Source organism: Tamandua tetradactyla, chromosome 2 (genome assembly GCF_023851605.1).
Source record: "Tamandua tetradactyla isolate mTamTet1 chromosome 2, mTamTet1.pri, whole genome shotgun sequence".
Lineage (NCBI taxonomy): Eukaryota > Metazoa > Chordata > Mammalia > Pilosa > Myrmecophagidae > Tamandua > Tamandua tetradactyla.
The window spans coordinates 99,680,049-99,699,860 of NC_135328.1; the positions used below are offsets into that span (position 1 = coordinate 99,680,049).

Below are 19,812 nucleotides of genomic sequence, written 5' to 3' on the forward strand. Positions count from 1 at the left end.
TGGCAAAATTCAACATCCTTTTTGATGAAAACACTTCAAAAGACAGAATAGAAGGGAATTACCCTAATGTGTTAAAGGGAATATAAGAAAAACCCACAGCTACCATCATCCTCAATGGGGAAAGACTGACAACTTTCCCTCTAAGATCAGGAACAATTTAAGGATGTCCACTATCACCACTGTTATTCAACACTGTGCTAGAAGTTCTAGCCAGAGCAATTAGAGAAGAAAAAGAAATAAAAAGCATCCAAAATTGGAAAGAAAGAAGTAAAATTCTCACTGTTTGCAGATGACATGATACTGTATGCCAAAAATCCTGAAAAATCTACAGCAAAGCCACTAGAGCTAATAAATGAGTACAACAAAGTAAAAGGGCACATGTTTCTATACACTAATAATGAGCAATCTGAGGAGGAAATCAAGAAAAAAAATTCCTAGAAAGACAGCCTACACAATGGGAGACAATATTTGGAAATGATATATCAGATAAAGGTCTAGTATCCAGAATTTATAAAGAGATTGTTCATCTCAACAACAAAAAGACAGCCAACCCAATTACAAAATGGGAAAAAGACTTGAACAGACACCTATCAGAAGAGGAAATACAAATGGCCAAAAGGCACATGAAGAGATGCTCAATGTCCCTGGCCATTAGAGAAATGCAAATCAAAACCACAATGAGATATCATCTCACACCCACCAGAATGGCCATTATCAACAAAACAGAAAATGACAAGTGCTGGAGAGGATGCGGAGAAAGAGGCACACTTATCCACTGTTGGTGGGAATGTCAAATGGTGCAACCACTGTGGAAGGCAGTTTGGCGGTTCCTCAAAAAGCTGAATATAGAATTGCCATACGACCCAGCAATACCATTGCTGGGTATCTACTCAAAGGACTTAAGGGCAAAGACACAAACGGACATTTGCACACCAATGTTTATAGCAGCGTTATTTACAATTGCAAAGAGATGGAAACAGCGGAAATCTCCATCAACAGAAGAGTGGCTAAACAAACTGTGGTATATACATACGATGGAATACTATGCAGCTTTAAGACAGGATAAACTTATGAAGCATGTAATAACGTGGATGGACCTAGAGAACATTATGCTGAGTGAGTCTAGCCAAAAACTAAAGGACAAATACTGTATGGTCCCACTGATGTGAACAGACATTCGAGAATAAATTTGGAATATGTCATTGGCAACAGAGTCCAGCAGGAGGTAGAAACAGGGTAAGATAATGGCCAATTGGAGTTGAAGGGATACAGACGGTGTAACAGGACTAGATACAAAAACTCAAAAATGGACAGCACAATAATACCTAATTGTAAAGTAATCATGTTAAAACACTGAATGAAGCTGCATCTGAGCTATAGGTTTTTGTTTTGTTTTGTTTTGATTTTACTATTATTACTTTTATTTTTTTCTCTATATTAACATTCTATATCTTTTTCGGTTATGTTGCTAGTTCTTCTAAACCGATGCAAATGTACTAAGAAATGATGATCATGCATCTATGTGATGCTGTTAAGAATTACTGATTGCATATGTAGAATGGTATGATTTCTAAATGTTGGGTTAATTTCTTTTTTCCGTTAATTAAAAAAAAAAAAAAAAGAGAAGGGGTAATTGGAGCTGAAGGGATACAGACTGTACAACGGGACTGGATATAAAAACTCAGAAATGGACAGCACAATACTATCCAATTGTAATGCAATTATGTTAAAACACTGAATGAAGCTGCATGTGAGGTATAGGTTTTTTGTTTTTTTTTTCTTTCTATTATTGTTTTAATTCTTATTCTGTTGTCTTCTTATTTCTTTTTCTTAATCGATGCAAATGTACTAAGAAATGATGAATATGCAACTATGTGATGTTATTAAGAATTACTGATTGTACATGTAGAATGGAATGATTTCTAATTGTTTTGTTAATTGTTTTTTTAATTAATAAAAAAAAAAGAAAAAAAATTAAAAAAATTCCATTTACAATAGCAACCAAAAGAATAAAATATTTAGGAATAAATTTAACTAAGGACAAAAGACCTATACATAGAAAACTACAAGAAAACTACTGAAAGAAATCATGGAAGACATAAATAAATGGAAAGGCTACCATGTTCATGGATTAGAAGACTAAATATAGTTGTCAATTCAACTGAAATTGATTTATAGATTCAATGCTATACCAGTTAAAATCTCAACAACTTACTTTGTAGAAACAGAGAACCCTATGAGCAATTTTATTTGGAAGGCAGAGTTCAGAATAGCTAAAAAATATCTTCAGAAAGAAAATGAAGCGGGAGGTCTCACACTACCTGACTTTAAAGCATATTACTAAGCTACAGTGGTTAAGACATAATGGTACGGGCATAAAAATAGATATACTGTCCAGTGGAATTGAACTAAGTGTTCAGAAATACACCCCGTCGTCTATGGACAATTGATCTTTGATAAGGCTATCAAACAACCCACTTGGGAGAGAGCAGCTTCTGTAATAAATGGCGTTTGCCCTCCTCCATCTACATGGGACATGACTCCCAGGGGTGTGGACCTTCCTGGCAATGTGGAACAGAAATCCTGAAATAAGCTGAGACTCAGCATCAAGGGATTGACAAAACCCCTAGAATGAGCTGAGACTCAGCATCAGGGGATTGAGAAAACCTTCTTGACCAAAAGGGGGAAGAGAGAAATGAGACAAAATAAAGTCTCAGTGGGTGAGAAATTTCAAACAGAGTTGAGCACATCCTGGAGGTTATTATTATGCATTATATAGATATACCTTTTTAGTTTATGGTGTATTGGAGTGGCTAGAAGGCAGTTAACTGAAGCTGTTGAACTGTGTTCCTGTAGCCTTGATTCTTAAACAAGACTATATATAGCTTTCACAATATATCTGTTTAATTGTGAAAACCTTGAGTCTGATGCTGCTTTTATCCAAAATATGGCTGGTCATATGAGTAAAAAAATATGGATAAAGATAAAAAATAAATGAATAATTGGGGGAGATAAAGGGTAAAAATTGGGTAGGCTGAAATACTGTGGGTCAATGATAAGGGGCATGGGACGTAGGAGTTCTTTTTCATCTTTTTATTTCTTTTTCTGGAATGATGCAAATAGTCTAAAAATGATCATGGTGAAGAATACACAATTATGTGATGAGGTGATAACTGTATAATATGGTTGGGCTGTTTATGTGTGGATATTTCTCAATAAAAATATCTTTAAAATAAAACTAACAATAGCAACAACACATAAAAACTCTCAACCCTAGTATAAGCGTTCTCATAACATTCTCATAGCATTATTTTTGTTATTCAAATACGTTATAATAAGCAAATCCTAATTCCTTTCTATTAATTTTGCAAAAGTTCTAGACCTACTAGAAAAATTTATTTGGAACACAAGATAGGTAATAAAATACAGTTGCATGTAGAAAGCACACAAATGAAAAAAACTTGCAAATTTAAATTATTTAATGGTTATCAGATCTAGAACCTCAGTGTCCCCTTCTTCTTTCAATAAAAACGTAGGCCTAGACAAACGCACTGCTAGCCTTTTTTTTTTTAGTAACACTAATAAAAAAAGAATAAAGTATGAGATGGGAGTGAAGGGGAATGTCAGAAATGGAAAGGGGTGATCAAAGAGAAGTAACTAGGCTAGAAATACTGGACATAATTAAATAATCATTTGTGAAATGCATGTATTTTTCTGCTCTTTTTCCTCCCTGTGGCTAAATGAGAGAGGAAACTAGTGTTTCTTGAGAGCTTACTACATGCCAGGCATTGTGCTGGATACTTCATACACATTAATTCATGTGATCCTAATAAAAATCCTCCGAGGTCTATATTAGTATTTCCTTCTTTAGGTGCAAGACAGGAAGAATGAGTCTAAGTAACTGACCTGAAGTTAATGTCGGAATGTTGATGAAGTGAATTTGAATCCATGTCTATTTTCTTGCAAAGCAAATGCTCTTTCCACTCTAGCACACTGTCTGCAGATAGTCTGCCCTCTGCAAGTCAGGACTAAAGCAAAGACTTAAAGATAAGATGCTGAATGTCACTATTTCTCTCTAAATTTCATTATCTATATACCATTTCCACTGCACCCCAAAAATCATATGAATTACTGAAAGGCCTATACTGATTTGTGATTAATCAGGTCTCTTTCCACACATTAAAGATATACTATCATATGTCTCTTTGTTACATACACTACAGTATGACTAACCCTTACCACATTACAGAGAGAAAATAATTCAGGGCACTTTATACATAGGAAAGATGCCAAATCCTATAAGCAATTCTAGATGGAGAAATTAAGGAGTTTTCTCCAAGATAATCTTAACAAAAGCTGTAACAAGGAAAGGATATGAGGATGCTACAGAAAAATCAATATACTTTCTTTGCTGCATTATATTCTAGAAATGGCCTAAGACCAGCAATCATTTGGTAATTAATGGTCACTGGGTTTGATAACTATCTTGAAAAAGAAATATTTTCATAGCATCTAGAAATAAATCCAAGGTCAACTTGGATGGTTAATCTCTTCCTTCAATATACATTCAGGTTTCCACAGGAAAAGATACTTAAGGTTAAGCTATGTGGTCAAAAACAAAAAGGCCCTGTTTATTATAGAACACAGTCAATCAATTGATAGCCAGACTAAGCTAAAAACTATTTATCATCAAACTCTTGTTACTTTTTTGACAAATGTCTGTTGAATAGAGAAAACAACGAAAGACAAAGAAAACAATAAAAGACAAACCACAGGCTCTTTCCTAACAAACTCACAATCCAAAGGGAAGAATGTCATTTAAATAAAGAATTATAATACAGTATGGCAAGTGCTACTATGCAAGCAGTCTAAATAAAGAGCACTGTAAGAGTGCAGAGAAATAATTATTGCTTCCTGGAGAGGTCAAAGAGGCTTCAGGGTGTTTTGTGTGTGTGAGCAACAGCAAGAGTGAGTGAGTGCACATGTGTGAAGTATATGAGTACATCGAGGGACTGTGCTGGCAACCACAGAAGTGATGACATCATAATACATGAGCCTGTATGGAATTAAGCAGCAGTGCACAGCAAAGTCAAAGAATGGAACAGTGTATGTTGTGGTTGGAATGCACAGCAATGCCTGCAAACAAATGCTTCTATGGGTCAAAAAAATGTCAAAAAAAAAAAAAAAAAAAGGGCAACAAAGTAAACCTGATGAGAAATTGTAAATGATCTTCTCCTCAGTGTCTGGAGAGCTTGTATCAAACTGGAACAGAGTTGCCCAGTCAAGAAAGGTCATGCTATCAGCCCCAACCAATTGTGGCTGTGCAAAAACTAGAATTTTAGGGCTTGGCCTTTGTTCAAGTGAAGATAGAAATCCAGATTTTCACACTGATTTAAATGTTGGCAACTAATTCAAAACATTTTTCTAAAATATTATCCAAGCCAAAATTAAAGATATATGTGGACAGGCTTTAGTTCAAGGGCTAAGAATCTGCAACCTCTGATGCTGAATATAAAGTAGAAGAAAAGGCTGGTAATGACAGCAGGGGACAGACTATGAAGTGTCTTGCATGCCATGCTAAGAAGTCTGACCTCTACCTTGAACCTGCAGACATCACAAAATAATATGAGGTATGTATTTCTGAACAACATCTCTTAAACTGTGTTTTTAGAGGTGTGGTTGGGATGTCTTATTTTGAAATGATTGGATACTGGCAATATGGACATGGGTTGCAAAAAGAGACTGAAAATGTGGTAGGCCAGTTATGGAAATAATCATTACATTGATATGAAATAATCATATCATTATTATATAATCATTACAATTCTAACTGCAATTACAATTGCAATTATAATCATTACAATGTAATAATCATTACATTATGTAATGCAATGTGATAACATTAGCCTAGATGAGAAAATGACAGTTTATGCAGCAAAAGAATGGAAAGCAGGAAGTGGCTTTGAGAGTGATAGTTTAGTTTATAGACTGAGAAAGAGGGAGGAGTAAACGAAGATGGCAGGAGAGGCACACTTAGAGTATAGGATGGAGCTCTACCCATTCAGGACTCCAATACTGTGGTCTTTTCTCTTGACTGGTTTTTGAATTTTTCATGGATTATTAAAAAATCAGTGACTTTTCATAGCTGAGAATTAAAGTGGCATCTTCTCCCAAATCAAAAATGGCTATTACTATAACAGAGTTTAAAAATCCTCTGTATCACTAAAGAAAGACGTTTAGATGCTTTCTAAGCAACTAAGGAAATTAGGCACATTAATGAAAACACGAATTCAATTTGGTTAAGAAGAAGAAGATAATAAATCTATCCCAGGAATAAAGGTCACCTTCAGCTACAGAATACATTCTGAGATATGAAGCCTAGGATCTGGCATGATCAGTCATGCAAACACTGACATTTCTGAAGCTGTTCTTTAAATTTCAGCTTTCTTCATTTGCACTTCTTACAGATATTTACTTTTTACAAAAACAGTTTTAAAGGTAAGCATTTTCACAAAATAACCGTCCTAGTATTTTGATATATTTTTCTGAGCAAGATTCACCTCTGCTCTAACTGCTTCAGTTCACAAGTGTGGCAGAATACTCTTCTATTAGCTTGTCAGCATGTTCAGGTATTTTCTTCTGTCAAACCAAATTTACTTCCTTATTTATACTGATAATATATAACTTGAGTAGCATGTGACACCACACTTAACTATGACTCAAAAAAAAATGAAATTGAATATTGCTTCCATAAGTCTCCATTAGTATACAATCAAAAGTTGCTTCTGTACAAATTGCACAGTTGCATCAGAAATCAAAGCCTATTGGCTTGAGGGAACTTAACCATTTGATCTCCTGCCTGGGTCCTCCTAGGCCTCTCAATGGTAAAAATATGCAATAAGATGACACAGGAAAGATTGCACTACGTGCCCAGAAGGACAAGAAGCAAGGAAATGGAGAGGACTTGGAAGGCTGTGGGAAGAAGGCAGGTAGAGCTAGTGTATAAAGGTTAATGATCTGAAACTAGTTTTTGACTTTTTAAAATTCATACTTGTTTCTGTCTACAGATAATCATTCTATCTCCTTCCAGAATTAGTTTTTTAACTGGCTCAATTATATATTTCTGTGCACCAGAACACATATGCTACAGTTTTGTTGGGCAAGAAACAGCTGATAGATTCATAAGATTTCTACCTTAGTGATACCGAAATCTACAACATGGCGATGCAACACAAAATTAAAAGGAAAAGGGTCTAATGATAGACAAACACCCTTACTTTCAAAAAAAAATTTATTCTGTGAATATATATATAATCTAACATTTTCCCTTTTAATCGTACTTAGATATATATTTCATGCTGTAAATTGTGGATACAGTGTTACACCCTCACCCTTAAAGATAACTTGGGTATAGTGTTCTAACTAAGAAATATATTATCAGAGGATTAACTGAGTGAAGTAATCACATAGAAAACATAAACTATTTCATACTTAACCTTCAAATCAGACTCCTTTCTAGTGGTCCAGAGGAAAAGTGTTATTTACCTATTATGGCAGTATGTTAGGGATGGTGCTGAGATGAATTCAAGGACATCAGAACATCATACATTTGGCCACACTCTCTTCTGTCCCTTTTCCCAGTCTCTTTCCCACCCCCCAACCCCCAAAAAGAGAAATTGTTTCTTTCTTGATCATAAGCCTGTAGTATTATTATTATTATTATTTTTTTACTGCCCATAGTACTTAGACCAGCTTCTTAGTACAAGTAGGTTGTTGGTAATGTCTGTTAACCTGAATAAAATTCTTGAAGAGAAAAAAATTCTGATTCAAAACTGGTCTCCAGATATACTGAGCACTTATGATGGTACTCTATATGTAGAAAGGGAGAGAAGCTTTACAAAATCAGTCTAAGACAAGGTCTTGGATGAGTAGTGCCCTCAAAAAAGTGAGCCTTGAGGTGAGCCTAAAAGAATAAGTTTATGTACATGGAGTCTTATTGTCATATACGGGGTAATACCAAGAAAAGAGACTAGGTGGGATAAGTAGGAACTGTCTGATGCAGTCAATAGTCTCAGAGACATGGAATAAGTGAATGCTAAGATAGTTTTCTCAGGACATAGAGTGGCAAAGCTTGACTGGGATTCACACAGCAATGGTACCTTTATCAATTGTTTACAGTATAAGCACCAACATGCCTTTGTGGACCGCTACTAAAATGAGCTCTACTGCCCATAAAATACTAATGGTTTAGAAATCAGAGCCTCTGAGCTTGTAAGGACTACAGTTCTTTTCAGCAATATTTAAAAAATTTTTTAAGCCATAGGATGCTTTCTTCAAATAAAATCTTATAAATGATGCCAATACATAAATGAATATAATCAGAATTGCTCTAGTTTCAGTAGATACCTGGAACACTGCTTGAGACAGTTCCAAAAAATCATCAGGGATGTGAAATTTGAAAACTACTGAGCTGGTCCAAACAAACCCCACTTGTCAAAGGTTAATCACATTCAATCTCCTGGCAAGACAGTGAATTGCAAAGCTAGAACTAGAATCTAGGAATGTCAACACCCAGGTCAGGGTTCTTCCCACCATATTCCATACTGCTTCTAAAAATCAAAGAAAGGAGGAGGGTATGGTTCATACTTACCATCTTTGTTCAGCCATTGCTTTCTTGTTCTGTACAGAAGGAGCTTGTGGTGAACATAGGGTAAAAGGAACTTGACACACCAGCTCTCCACACCAAGCTTGTTTTCAACCAGGACTATGGGACTCCGGTTATATCTAGCTTCAGGACATGGAATCAATCCAATTTCATCTCTTAATATAGAAAACATAAAAGAGAAATAATTAAAGATAAGAATGCTAGCCTTTTCAAAAATTTTCAAATCCTATAGAGAGTTTTTTTTTCCTTACTTGAAAATATAAAACTCACCTACCGGATTGGCATGGGAATGAAAATTGGTCTGACATTTGAATGACAACTGAAAATGTCTTTCAACATTTTAAATTCACTATACCCTAAGACCTAACAATTCCACTACTTAGAAATTATCCTATGCCAAAACATATGAACAGAACGTTTGCTACAGTATTACAAAAACAAATTTTTAAAAAACTGAAAATAATCTGTGTATCAATATAAAACTGGTAACATGTTATGTCTGATTCACGTGATGCTATAGCTGTTAAAAGTGACTGATACAGATCTGCATGCTGGTGTAGACAGATCATCAAGATATATTAAAAGGAAAAAGCAAATGCTGACAAAGTACACTGCATGAAGCCTTTTGCATAAACAATAACAAAGACATACAGATGCAGAGAAAAACACAAAGATACTAAGAAACTTTTGGGGTGAAGGAGGTGCTGAGGAAGGATTTCATTTATATATAGTTTAAATTTCCTGATCACTTTTGCTGCATTATTTTTATTTCTAAGAAAATGTCAACAAATGAGTTTATGTTCATTTGCTAATAAATGTAGATGGAGCAGAATAGATTATCATGAAAAGTTAGGTTGACAGTGAAATATGGTCAGTTTTCTTTATAATCCTTTACACTTTTGAATTAAAAAAATTCAAAATTTTTTATTGATAAATTCTGCAAAATACATTGTAGAAGCTGATTATTTTCATCTGTGGCAGCATCTAATCCCTCAATTCTTCTCAATTTAAGGTGAAGATGTGAAAGATTTAACAAACATGTACAGCATTTAACTTGCACAGTAAATGAACCTGCAAACATGTTTTTGCAAAACTTGCACACACATATCTTTCAACTGCAAAGGAAGCCACAAATCTTGACTACATGAGGCATCCTTCCTCAAATAGTATCTCCATTGTTCAGTCAATGAATAACTAACAAGTAAAAGTACCAACAGAAGTAGTAAATTTAAGTCAATTTGTCTTTGACCTAAACACAACAAAGAAGTGGGTTTCAGAACTTGTATGTAATATTATCTACTATTTCTCTGAAATTCCTCTCACAAGTGCTACTTTGTTAGATGCAAAGAGGGGTAAATGTTGCATTACAGATTAGAAAAACAGTCTCCCTTTTTTATTAGACTACATTCTAAATTGGTGGAAGGTTGTGAATCTAAAGTAAAATACCTTCTGAAAACTCTACTGGATAGCTCAGTGTTAACCTACTTTCTACTAACCACCTCTGTGGTGATACAGGGATTTATCAATAAACATGTGCACCCTAGGAGTTGTCCAAGTTACCAACCACTCTTTTAAGCTAATTTAACTATCAAGTAGATTTGGGACCTAAGGATTTTTGTCCTGACAACAGGCTCAGCTGTTTCAGAACTGTCGCTGTTTTTTCTTCTTTAATTCAGTTTTATTGAGATATACTCACATACCACACAAACCACCCAAAGTGCACAATCAGTGGCTCACAGTGCCAACACCTAGTTGTGCATACAAACTCATGATTAATTTTAGAACATTTTCATTACCCCATAAAATAAATAAAAATAATGGAAACCCAAATCCTCCCATCCCCCTTATACTCCCATTACTAACCCATAGTATTGGTGTAGAACATTTGTTACTGTTGATGAAAAAGTATTAAAATACTACTGTTAACTACAGTCCACAGTTTGCCATAGGTACATTTTCCCCACACATCCCTCTATTAGTAACTCCTTGTACTAGTGCAACACATTTATTCTAGCTCATGAAAGAACTTTTTAATATTTGTACAGTTAATTATGGACACTGTCCACTACAAGTTTCACTGTGTTATAAATTCCCATGTTTTAACCTCCAAACTTAACTTCTAGTGAAATGCACAACTTTAAACTTCCCTTTTCTACCACATTCACACACCATTCAGCACTGTTGATTAGTCTCACAATAATTACCGTTGCCTCTGTCCATTTTCGAACTTTTAAGTCCTATCTAAACATTCTACACATACTAAATAATCACTCCCCATTCTTCAAGCCTCATTCTATATTCTCATAACCTCTACCCTATATTTTATCTCTCTGAATTTACATATTATAATTTGCTCACATCAATGAGATCATACAATATTTGCCATTTTCTGTCTGACTTATTTCACTTAACATAATGTCCTCAGGGTTCATCCAGGTTGTTGTATGCTTCAGGACTTCATTATTTTCTACTGCTGAATAATATTCCATTGTATGTATATACCACATTTTGTTTATCCATTCATCTGTTGATAGATATTTGGGTTGTTTCCATCTTTTGTCAACCGTGAATAATGCCACTACGTACATTGGGGTGCGATGTGTGTTCATGTCCCTGCTTTCAGATCTTTCAGAAATGTTTTGATATACCACATCAGTATTCTCCAAACATTTTCTGGGTAGTACCTGAAATATTCTGGGTACCATGTTAGGTTCTGAGAATACAAAAATGAGTAAGACAAGGTAGTTTCCAATTTTAAAGAGCTCACAGTTTTGCTGGGAAGTTGTGTCAATATCTATAATAAAATGCTATCACTTTGCTAGTCTAGTAACACAATGTTCTGTAAGAAGAATGTGGCTGAGAGAACATCTGAGATCAATGTCTGGTATTTCAAAAAATGCTTGGCAGTTATATTTGGTGATATTAATCTGAAATCTACCTAATTAGAACAGTTAGCAACATCTAGATCTGTACTTCACTAACATATGCTAATCTCTGGTATTTCTGTTATTCAGGTTTTACAATATAAAGTGGAACACTTTCAAAATAAACCAGAATTACAGTAAAAGGATAAACAGTCTAATTATTTCAAGAAAGCCCATTCTCCGACATCAAATAACTACCTACAACACCTCAGGAAAAGAAAAAAAAAGTGTCAACAATATGAACATTATAGTACCAAGAATAAAAAAATCCTAGTTTTGGGGTTACTATTTGTTTTTTAATTTTTGTTGGGGGAGGGGATTTTTCCTCTTAAATTCTCAATGTAAAAACCTGTCTTGCTCACTAGTTATACTGGGTTGAATACTTTACTCCTAAACTCCATGTCCTTACAGAACTTGAGAATATGACTTTGGTTGAAATAGTTTTAGCCGATGTAATTAATTAAGATGAAAACAAACTAAATCACAGTAAGCCCTAATCCAATAGGACTTATAAGTCATTATAAGAAGAGGGAAATTGGAAAGACATACACACCCAGAGGGAAAAGAAGAGGGCAGAAATTGCAGTTATGATGCCACAAGCCAAGGAATGCTTGGGGCTACCAGAAGCAGTAAGAGGGAGAAAGGAGGTTTCAGAGGGAGTATTATCGCTCAACCAGCACCCTGATTTTGGACTTCCAGCCTCGGAAAGTGTAAGAATAAATTTCTGTTGTTTTAAGTAATCTAGTGTATAGGACCTTGCTATGAAAGCCCTCTGAAACTAATACACTAATTATACCAGAAATAAAATCTCCAACAAATAATATGGTGCCTAAATTATAGGGCAGAGCCATCTGCACACAATGAAAAGCACACTGCTTTGGTTGGCTATTGTTCTTCCAGAAACTACTAAAACAAACAAATACACACACAAAAAAAACAAATTAAAAGCCATTTATCTAAGATTCAAAGGGACACTTGGTATAGTAATAAATTTTGAGGCTCACAAGCAAAGTACTCCATGATACATAAGAAAGGTCATGGCTTTCATCCAAAGTATCTCGATTTAAAACAAACTATACAAGAACATTTAAAAACATATACACAAAAACACATGAACAGCTCTTTCCCCTTCTGCTCCGGCGGCGCTCCATCCGCCATCTTATCCTTCCCTTTCTCCTCCTGCTCCGGCAGCTATCCAACCACCACCGTGTCCTTTTGCGCCTTCACCGGCTCCTCCGCCACCGGCCTCGACAGCCTTGCCACCCTCACCTTTCCTCCTCCAGAACAGCTACAGGGGGAGTGGAGACGATACAGAACAGTTCCCGGAGCCACGACGGAGATCAAAGGGACGGCGTACCCCATCCTGGAACAGCTGACTGTCTGGGAGAACCAGCTCCGGTGAGATCGCCGAGGGGAGCAGGCTTTCCCGGGCGGGATGGCAAGCGGCCGGAGCCCCTCCCTTCCTCCTTCCCAGGCCAGTTGGCAGAATTGGGCAGGCGATCCCCTCGGGCCGCGGCGGCTGGCGCCCCCACTACGCGAGGCCCCCCCGGACCAACTGAGAGAGTTGGGTCGGAAATCCCCAGACCGCGGAGAATGGTGACCAGGGGGGTCCCTTCTAAACACGTGACTCCCCGGTCCGGCTGGGAACGGTGCACTCTCCCGGGCTGCAGCGGCTAGCGCCCTCCCGCCACGCTTGGCACCCCGGGCTGACTAGGAAATTCGGTCGGGCGCTCTCCCGGGCTGCGGTGGCCGGTGACCCTCCCCGTGTTCGGACCCCTGGGCCGGCTGGCACTCTTCCAAGCCGCTTCGGCAGGCGAACCTCCCCCACGGCAAGAGTTTTCCAAAGTTAAAGGACCCACACCACCTTTTACTGGTGGAACCCGCAGACAAACGTGTGCCACGAGCGCCACCTACTGGGCAGGATAAGAAAAACAGAACCCAGAGATTTCACAGAAAAATCTTTCAACCTGTTGGGTCCAACACCGAGGGAAATCTGACTAAATGCCCAGACGCCAGCAGAAGATAACAGATCACTCTCAGAAAATTGAAAATATGGCCCAGTCAAAGGAACAAACCAATAGTTCAAATGAGATACAGGAGCTGAAACAACTAATGCTGAATATACGAACAGAAATGAAAAACCTCTTCAAAAACGAAATCGATAAATTGAGGGAGGACATGAAGAAGACATGGGCTGAACAAAAAGAAGAAATAGAAAAACTGAAAAAACAAATCACAGAGCTTATGGAAGTGAAGGATAAAGTAGAAACATGGAAAAAACAATGGATACCTACAATGATAGATTCAAAGAGACAGAAGATAGAATTAGTGATTTGGAGGATGGAACATCTGAATTCCAAAAACAAACAGAAACTATTGGGAAAAGAATGGAAAAATTTGAACAGGGTATCAGGGAACACAAGGACAACATGAACCGCGCAAATATACGTGTTGTGGGTATCCCAGAAGGAGAAGAGAAGGGAAAAGGAGGAGAAAAACTAATGGAAGAAATTATCACTGAAAATTTCCCAACTCTTATGAAAGACCTAAAATTACAGATCCAAGAAGTGCAGCGCACCCCAAAGAGATTAGACACAAATAGGCGTTCCCCAAGACACTTACTAGTTAGAATGTCAGAGGTCAAAGAGAAAGAGAGGATCTTGAAAGCAGCAAGAGAAAAACAATCCATCACATACAAGGGAAACCCAATAAGACTATGTGTAGATTTCTCAGCAGAAACCATGGAAGCTAGAAGACAGTGGGATGATATATTTAAATTACTAAAAGAGAAAAACTGCCAACCAAGACTCCTATATCCAGCAAAATTGTCCTTCAAAAATGAGGGAGAAATTAAAACATTCTCAGACAAAAAGTCACTGAGAGAATTTGTGACCAAGAGATCAGCTCTGCAAGAAATACTAAAGGGAGCACTAGAGTCAGATACGAAAAGACAGAAGAGAGAGGTAGGGAGAAGAGTGTAGAAAGAAGGAAAGTCAGATATGATATATATAATACAAAACGCAAAATGGTAGAGGAAAATATTATCCAAACAGTAATAACACTAAATGTTAATGGACTGAATTCCCCAATCAAAAGACATAGATTGGCAAAATGGATTAAAAAACAGGATCCTTCTATATGCTGTCTACAGGAAACACATCTTAGACCCAAAGATAAACATAGGTTGAAAGTGAAAGGTTGGGAAAAGATATTTCATGCAAATAACAACCAGAAAATAGCAGGAGTGGCTATACTAATATCCAACAAGTTAGACCTCAAATGTAGAACAGTTAAAAGAGACAAAGAAGGACACTATATACTAATAAAAGGAACAATTAAACAAGAAGACATAACAATCATAAATATTTATGCACCGAACCAGAATGCCCCAAAATACGTGAGGAATACACTGCAAACACTGAAAAGGGAAATAGACACAAATACCATAATAGTTGGAGACTTCAATTCCCCACTCTCATCAATGGACAGAACATCTAGACAGAGGATCAATAAAGAAATAGAGAATCTGAACATTACTATATATGAGCTAGACTTAACAGACATTTATAGGACATTACATCCCACAACAGCAAGATACACCTTTTTCTCAAGTGCTCATGGATCATTCTCAAAGATAGACCATATGCTGGGTCACAAAGCAAGTCTTAACAAATTTAAAAAGATTGAAATCATACACAACACTTTCTCGGATTATAAAGGAATGAAGTTGGAAATCAATAATAGGCGGAGTGCCAGAAAATTCACAAATACGTGGAGGTTCAACAACACACTCTTAAACAATGAGTGGGTCAAAGAAAAAATTGCAAGAGAAATTAGTAAATACCTTGAGGTAAATGAAAATGAAAACACAACATATCAAAACTTATGGGACGCAGCAAAGGCAGTGCTAAGAGGGAAATTTATTGCCCTAAATGCCTATATCAGAAAAGAAGAAAAGGCAAAAATGCAGGAATTAACTGTTCACTTGGAAGAACTGGAGAAAGAACAGCAAACTAATCCCAAAGCAAGCAAAAGGAAAGAAATAACAAAGATTAGAGCAGAAATAAATGAAATTGAAAACATGAAAACAATAGAGAAAATCAATAAGACCAGAAGTTGGTTCTATGAGAAAATCAATAAGATTGATGGGCCCTTAGCAAGACTGACAAAAAGAAGAAGAGAGAGGATGCAAATAAATAAGATCAGAAATGGAAGAGGAGACATAACTACTGACCTCACAGAAATAAAGGAGGTAATAACAGGATACTATGAACAACTTTACGCTAATAAATACAACAATGTAGATGAAATGGACAGGTTCCTGGAAAGACATGAACAACCAACGTTGACTCAAGAAGAAACAGATGACCTCAACAAACCAATCACAAGTAAAGAAATTGAATTAGTCATTCAAAAGCTTTCTAAAAAGAAAAATCCAGGACCAGACGGCTTCACATATGAATTCTATCAAACATTCCAGAAAGAATTAGTACCAACTCTCCTCAAACTCTTCAAAAAAATCGAAGTGGAGGGAAAACTACCTAATTCATTCTACGAAGCCAACATCACCCCTCATACCAAAACCAGGCAAAGATATTACAAAAAAAGAAAACTACAGACCAATCTCACTAATGAATATAGACGCAAAAATCCTCAATAAAATTCTAGTAAATCGTGTCCAACAGCACATTAAAAGAATTATACATCATGACCAAGTGGGATTCATCCCAGGTATGCAAGGATGGTTCAACATAAGAAAATCAATTAATGTAATACACCATATCAACAAATCAAAGCAGAAAAATCACATGATCATCTCAATTGATGCAGAGAAGGCATTTGACAAGATTCAACATCCTTTCCTGTTGAAAACACTTCAAAGGATAGGAATACAAGGGAACTTCCTTAAAATGATAGAGGGAATATATGAAAAACCCACAGCTAATATCATCCTCAATGGGAAAAAATAGAAAATTTTCCCCCTAAGATCAGGAACAAGACAAGGATATCCACCATCACCACTATTATTCAACATTGTGTTGGAGGTTCTAGCCAGAGCAATTAGACAAGAAAAAGAAATACAAGGCATCAAAATTGGAAAGGAAGAAGTAAAACTATCACTGTTTGCAGACGATATGATACTATACGTCGAAAACCCGGAAAAATCCACAACAAAACTACTAGAGCTAATAAATGAGTATAGCAAAGTAGCAGGTTACAAGATCAACATTCAAAAATCTGTAGCATTTCTATACACTAGTAATGAACAAGCTGAGGGGGAAATCAAGAAACGAATTCCATTTACAATCGCAACTAAAAGAATAAAATACCTAGGAATAAATTTAACTAAAGAGACAAAAAACCTGTATAAAGAAAACTACAAAAAACTGTTAAAAGAAATCACAGAAGACCTAAATAAATGGAAGGGCATACCGTGTTCATGAATTGGAAGACTATATATAGTTAAGATGTCAATCCTACCTAAATTGATTTACAGATTCAATGCAATACCAATCAAAATCCCAACAACTTATTTTTCAGAAATAGAAAAACCAATAAGCAAATTTATCTGGAAGGGCAGGGTGCCCCGAATTGCTAAAAACATCTTGAGGAAAAAAAACGAAGCTGGAGGTCTCGCGATGCCGGACTTTAAGGCATATTATGAAGCCAGAGTGGTCAAAACAGCATGGTATTGGCATAAAGATAGATATATTGACCAATGGAATCGAATAGAGTGCTCAGATATAGACCCTCTCATCTATGGACATTTGATCTTTGATAAGGCAGTCAAGCTAACTCACCTGGGACAGAACAGTCTCTTCAATAAATGATGCCTAGAGAACTGGGTATCCATATGCAAAAGAATGAAAAAAGACCCATATCTCACACCTTATACAAAAGTTAACTCAAAATGGATCAAAGATCTAAACATTAGGTCTAAGACCATAAAACAGTTAGAGGAAAACGTAGGGAGATATTTTATGAAACTTACAATTGGAGGCGGTCTTATGGACCTTAAACCTAAAGCAAGAGCACTGAAGAAGGAAATAAATAAATGGGAGCTCCTCAAAATTAAACACTTTTGTGCATCAAAGAACTTCATCAAGAAAGTAGAAAGACAGCCTACACAATGGGAGATAATATTTGGAAATGACATATCAGATAAAGGTCTAGTATCCAGAATTTATAAAGAGATTGTTCATCTCAACAACAAAAAGACAGCCAACCCAATTACAAAATGGGAAAAAGACTTGAACAGACACCTACCAGAAGAGGAAATACAAATGGCCAAAAGGCACATGAAGAAATGCTCAATGTCCCTGGCCATTAGAGAAATGCAAATCAAAACCACAATGAGATATCATCTCACACCCACCAGAATGGCCATTATCAACAAAACAGAAAATGACAAGTGCTGGAGAGGATGTGGAGAAAGAGGCACACTTATCCACTGTTGGTGGGAATGTCAAATGGTGCAACCACTGTGGAAGGCAGTTTGGCGGTTCCTCAAAAAGCTGAATATAGAATTGCCATACGACCCAGCAATACCATTGCTGGGTATCTACTCAAAGGACTTAAGGGCAAAGACACAAACGGACATTTGCACACCAATGTTTATAGCAGCATTATTTACAATTGCAAAGAGATGGAAACAGCCAAAAAGTCCATCAACAGAAGAATGGCTAAACAAACTGTGGTATATACATACGATGGAATATTATGCAGCTTTAAGACAGGATAAACTTATGAAGCATGTAATAACATGGATGGACCTAGAGTCCATTATGCTGAGTGAGTCCAGCCAAAAATTAAAGGATAAATACTGTATGGTCCCACTGATGTGAACGGACATTCGAGAATAAACTTGGAATATGTCATTGGTAACAGAGTCCAGCAGGAGTTAGAAACAGGGTAAGATAATGGGTAATTGGAGCTGAAGGGATACAGACTGTGCAACAGGACTAGATACAAAAACTCAAAAATGGACAGCACAATAATACCTAATTGTAAAGTAACATGTTAAAACACTGAATGAAGCTGCATCTGAGCTTCATAGGTTTTTTTTTTGTTTGTTTGTTTGTTTTTACTATTATTATTACTTTTATTTCTTTTCTCTATATTAACATTCTATATCTTTTTCTGTTGTGTTGCTAGTTCTTCTAAACCGATGCAATTGTACTAAGAAACGATGATCATGCATCTATGTGATGATGTTGAGAATTGCTGATTGCATGTGTAGAGTGGTGTGATTTCTAAATGTTGGGTTAATTTCTTTTTTTCCGTTAATTAATAAAAAAAAAAAAAAAAACACGAACACAGAATTTTGCCACAAACTAATCCTGTTCTATTTATAGGCTAGTAGTTATATTTTTTATCAATATCTCTCCCAACTTGCTTAAGCACTTGCCTGATTCTATCATCCATCCCATTCAACTAACATTGACAGATTATAGCTGTACCCTTAACTATAGAGGCAGAAAGTAACTGCAGACAGATTAGATAATCGCAATTTATGGCTAGTTCATCATCTGCCAAACATCACAAGGTACACAGGGAGAGAACCCAGAGACTCTGATGACCAAGTCTACAGCCAATGATATATGCCCTGTATCCTTAACGGGAAGTTGAACCAGGTGCACAGGTAGTTCAGCAGTTAGAATGCCTGCCTTTCATGCAGGAGACCCAGGTTTGATTCCCAGATCATGCATGCATGCATGCATGCATGCATGCATGAATGAATGAATGAATGAATAAATAAATAAATAAATAAATAAATAAAGTTGCCCCAAAATCCAACATGTCAATAACTGCTAGTGGGAGCTGTGGTAGCCAGGGGGGAACAGGATAGTGAGGAGGGGAAGTAAGGAAGGGGGAAAACAAGACAAAGACTATGACTGTGGGTGGGGACTAAATAATACACAAATGGGGACCAGATAAGTATGTCTGAACCCAACACACTGGAATACAGATAGTGCGCCTTTCCACGCAACCCTCAACATGTTATATAAGACCCCTGCCAACAACCCTGTCTTTAAGGCTTTATTTCTATTTTGTTATCAACCCTTATTCCTCTGGCCTCCAATCTTTCTGAAGGTTAAAAGGCATTGTTATGCTCTAAAAAAAACTGCTAATAACCATGAGGATTCAGAACCACTGCTGTAACCAGGATCAACGGAATGAGAGCAGAAGAACACTGCAGTCTGGAGAGGAAGTCTCTCCTCC

General features: G+C 36.6%; 1 protein-coding gene across 4 annotated transcripts in view; it reads right to left on the bottom strand.

The window, feature by feature from the left end:
- PTAR1 (protein prenyltransferase alpha subunit repeat containing 1) overlaps window positions 1-19,812 on the bottom strand; it is a 76,220-nt gene that overhangs the window by 47,702 nt on the left and 8,706 nt on the right. For all 4 annotated transcript variants that reach the window (XM_077148392.1, XM_077148396.1, XM_077148393.1 and 1 more), the window contains one exon: window positions 8,651-8,820. In XM_077148392.1, coding sequence (XP_077004507.1) covers window positions 8,651-8,820 — 170 coding nt within the window. The remainder of the gene's footprint in view (window positions 1-8,650; window positions 8,821-19,812) is intronic.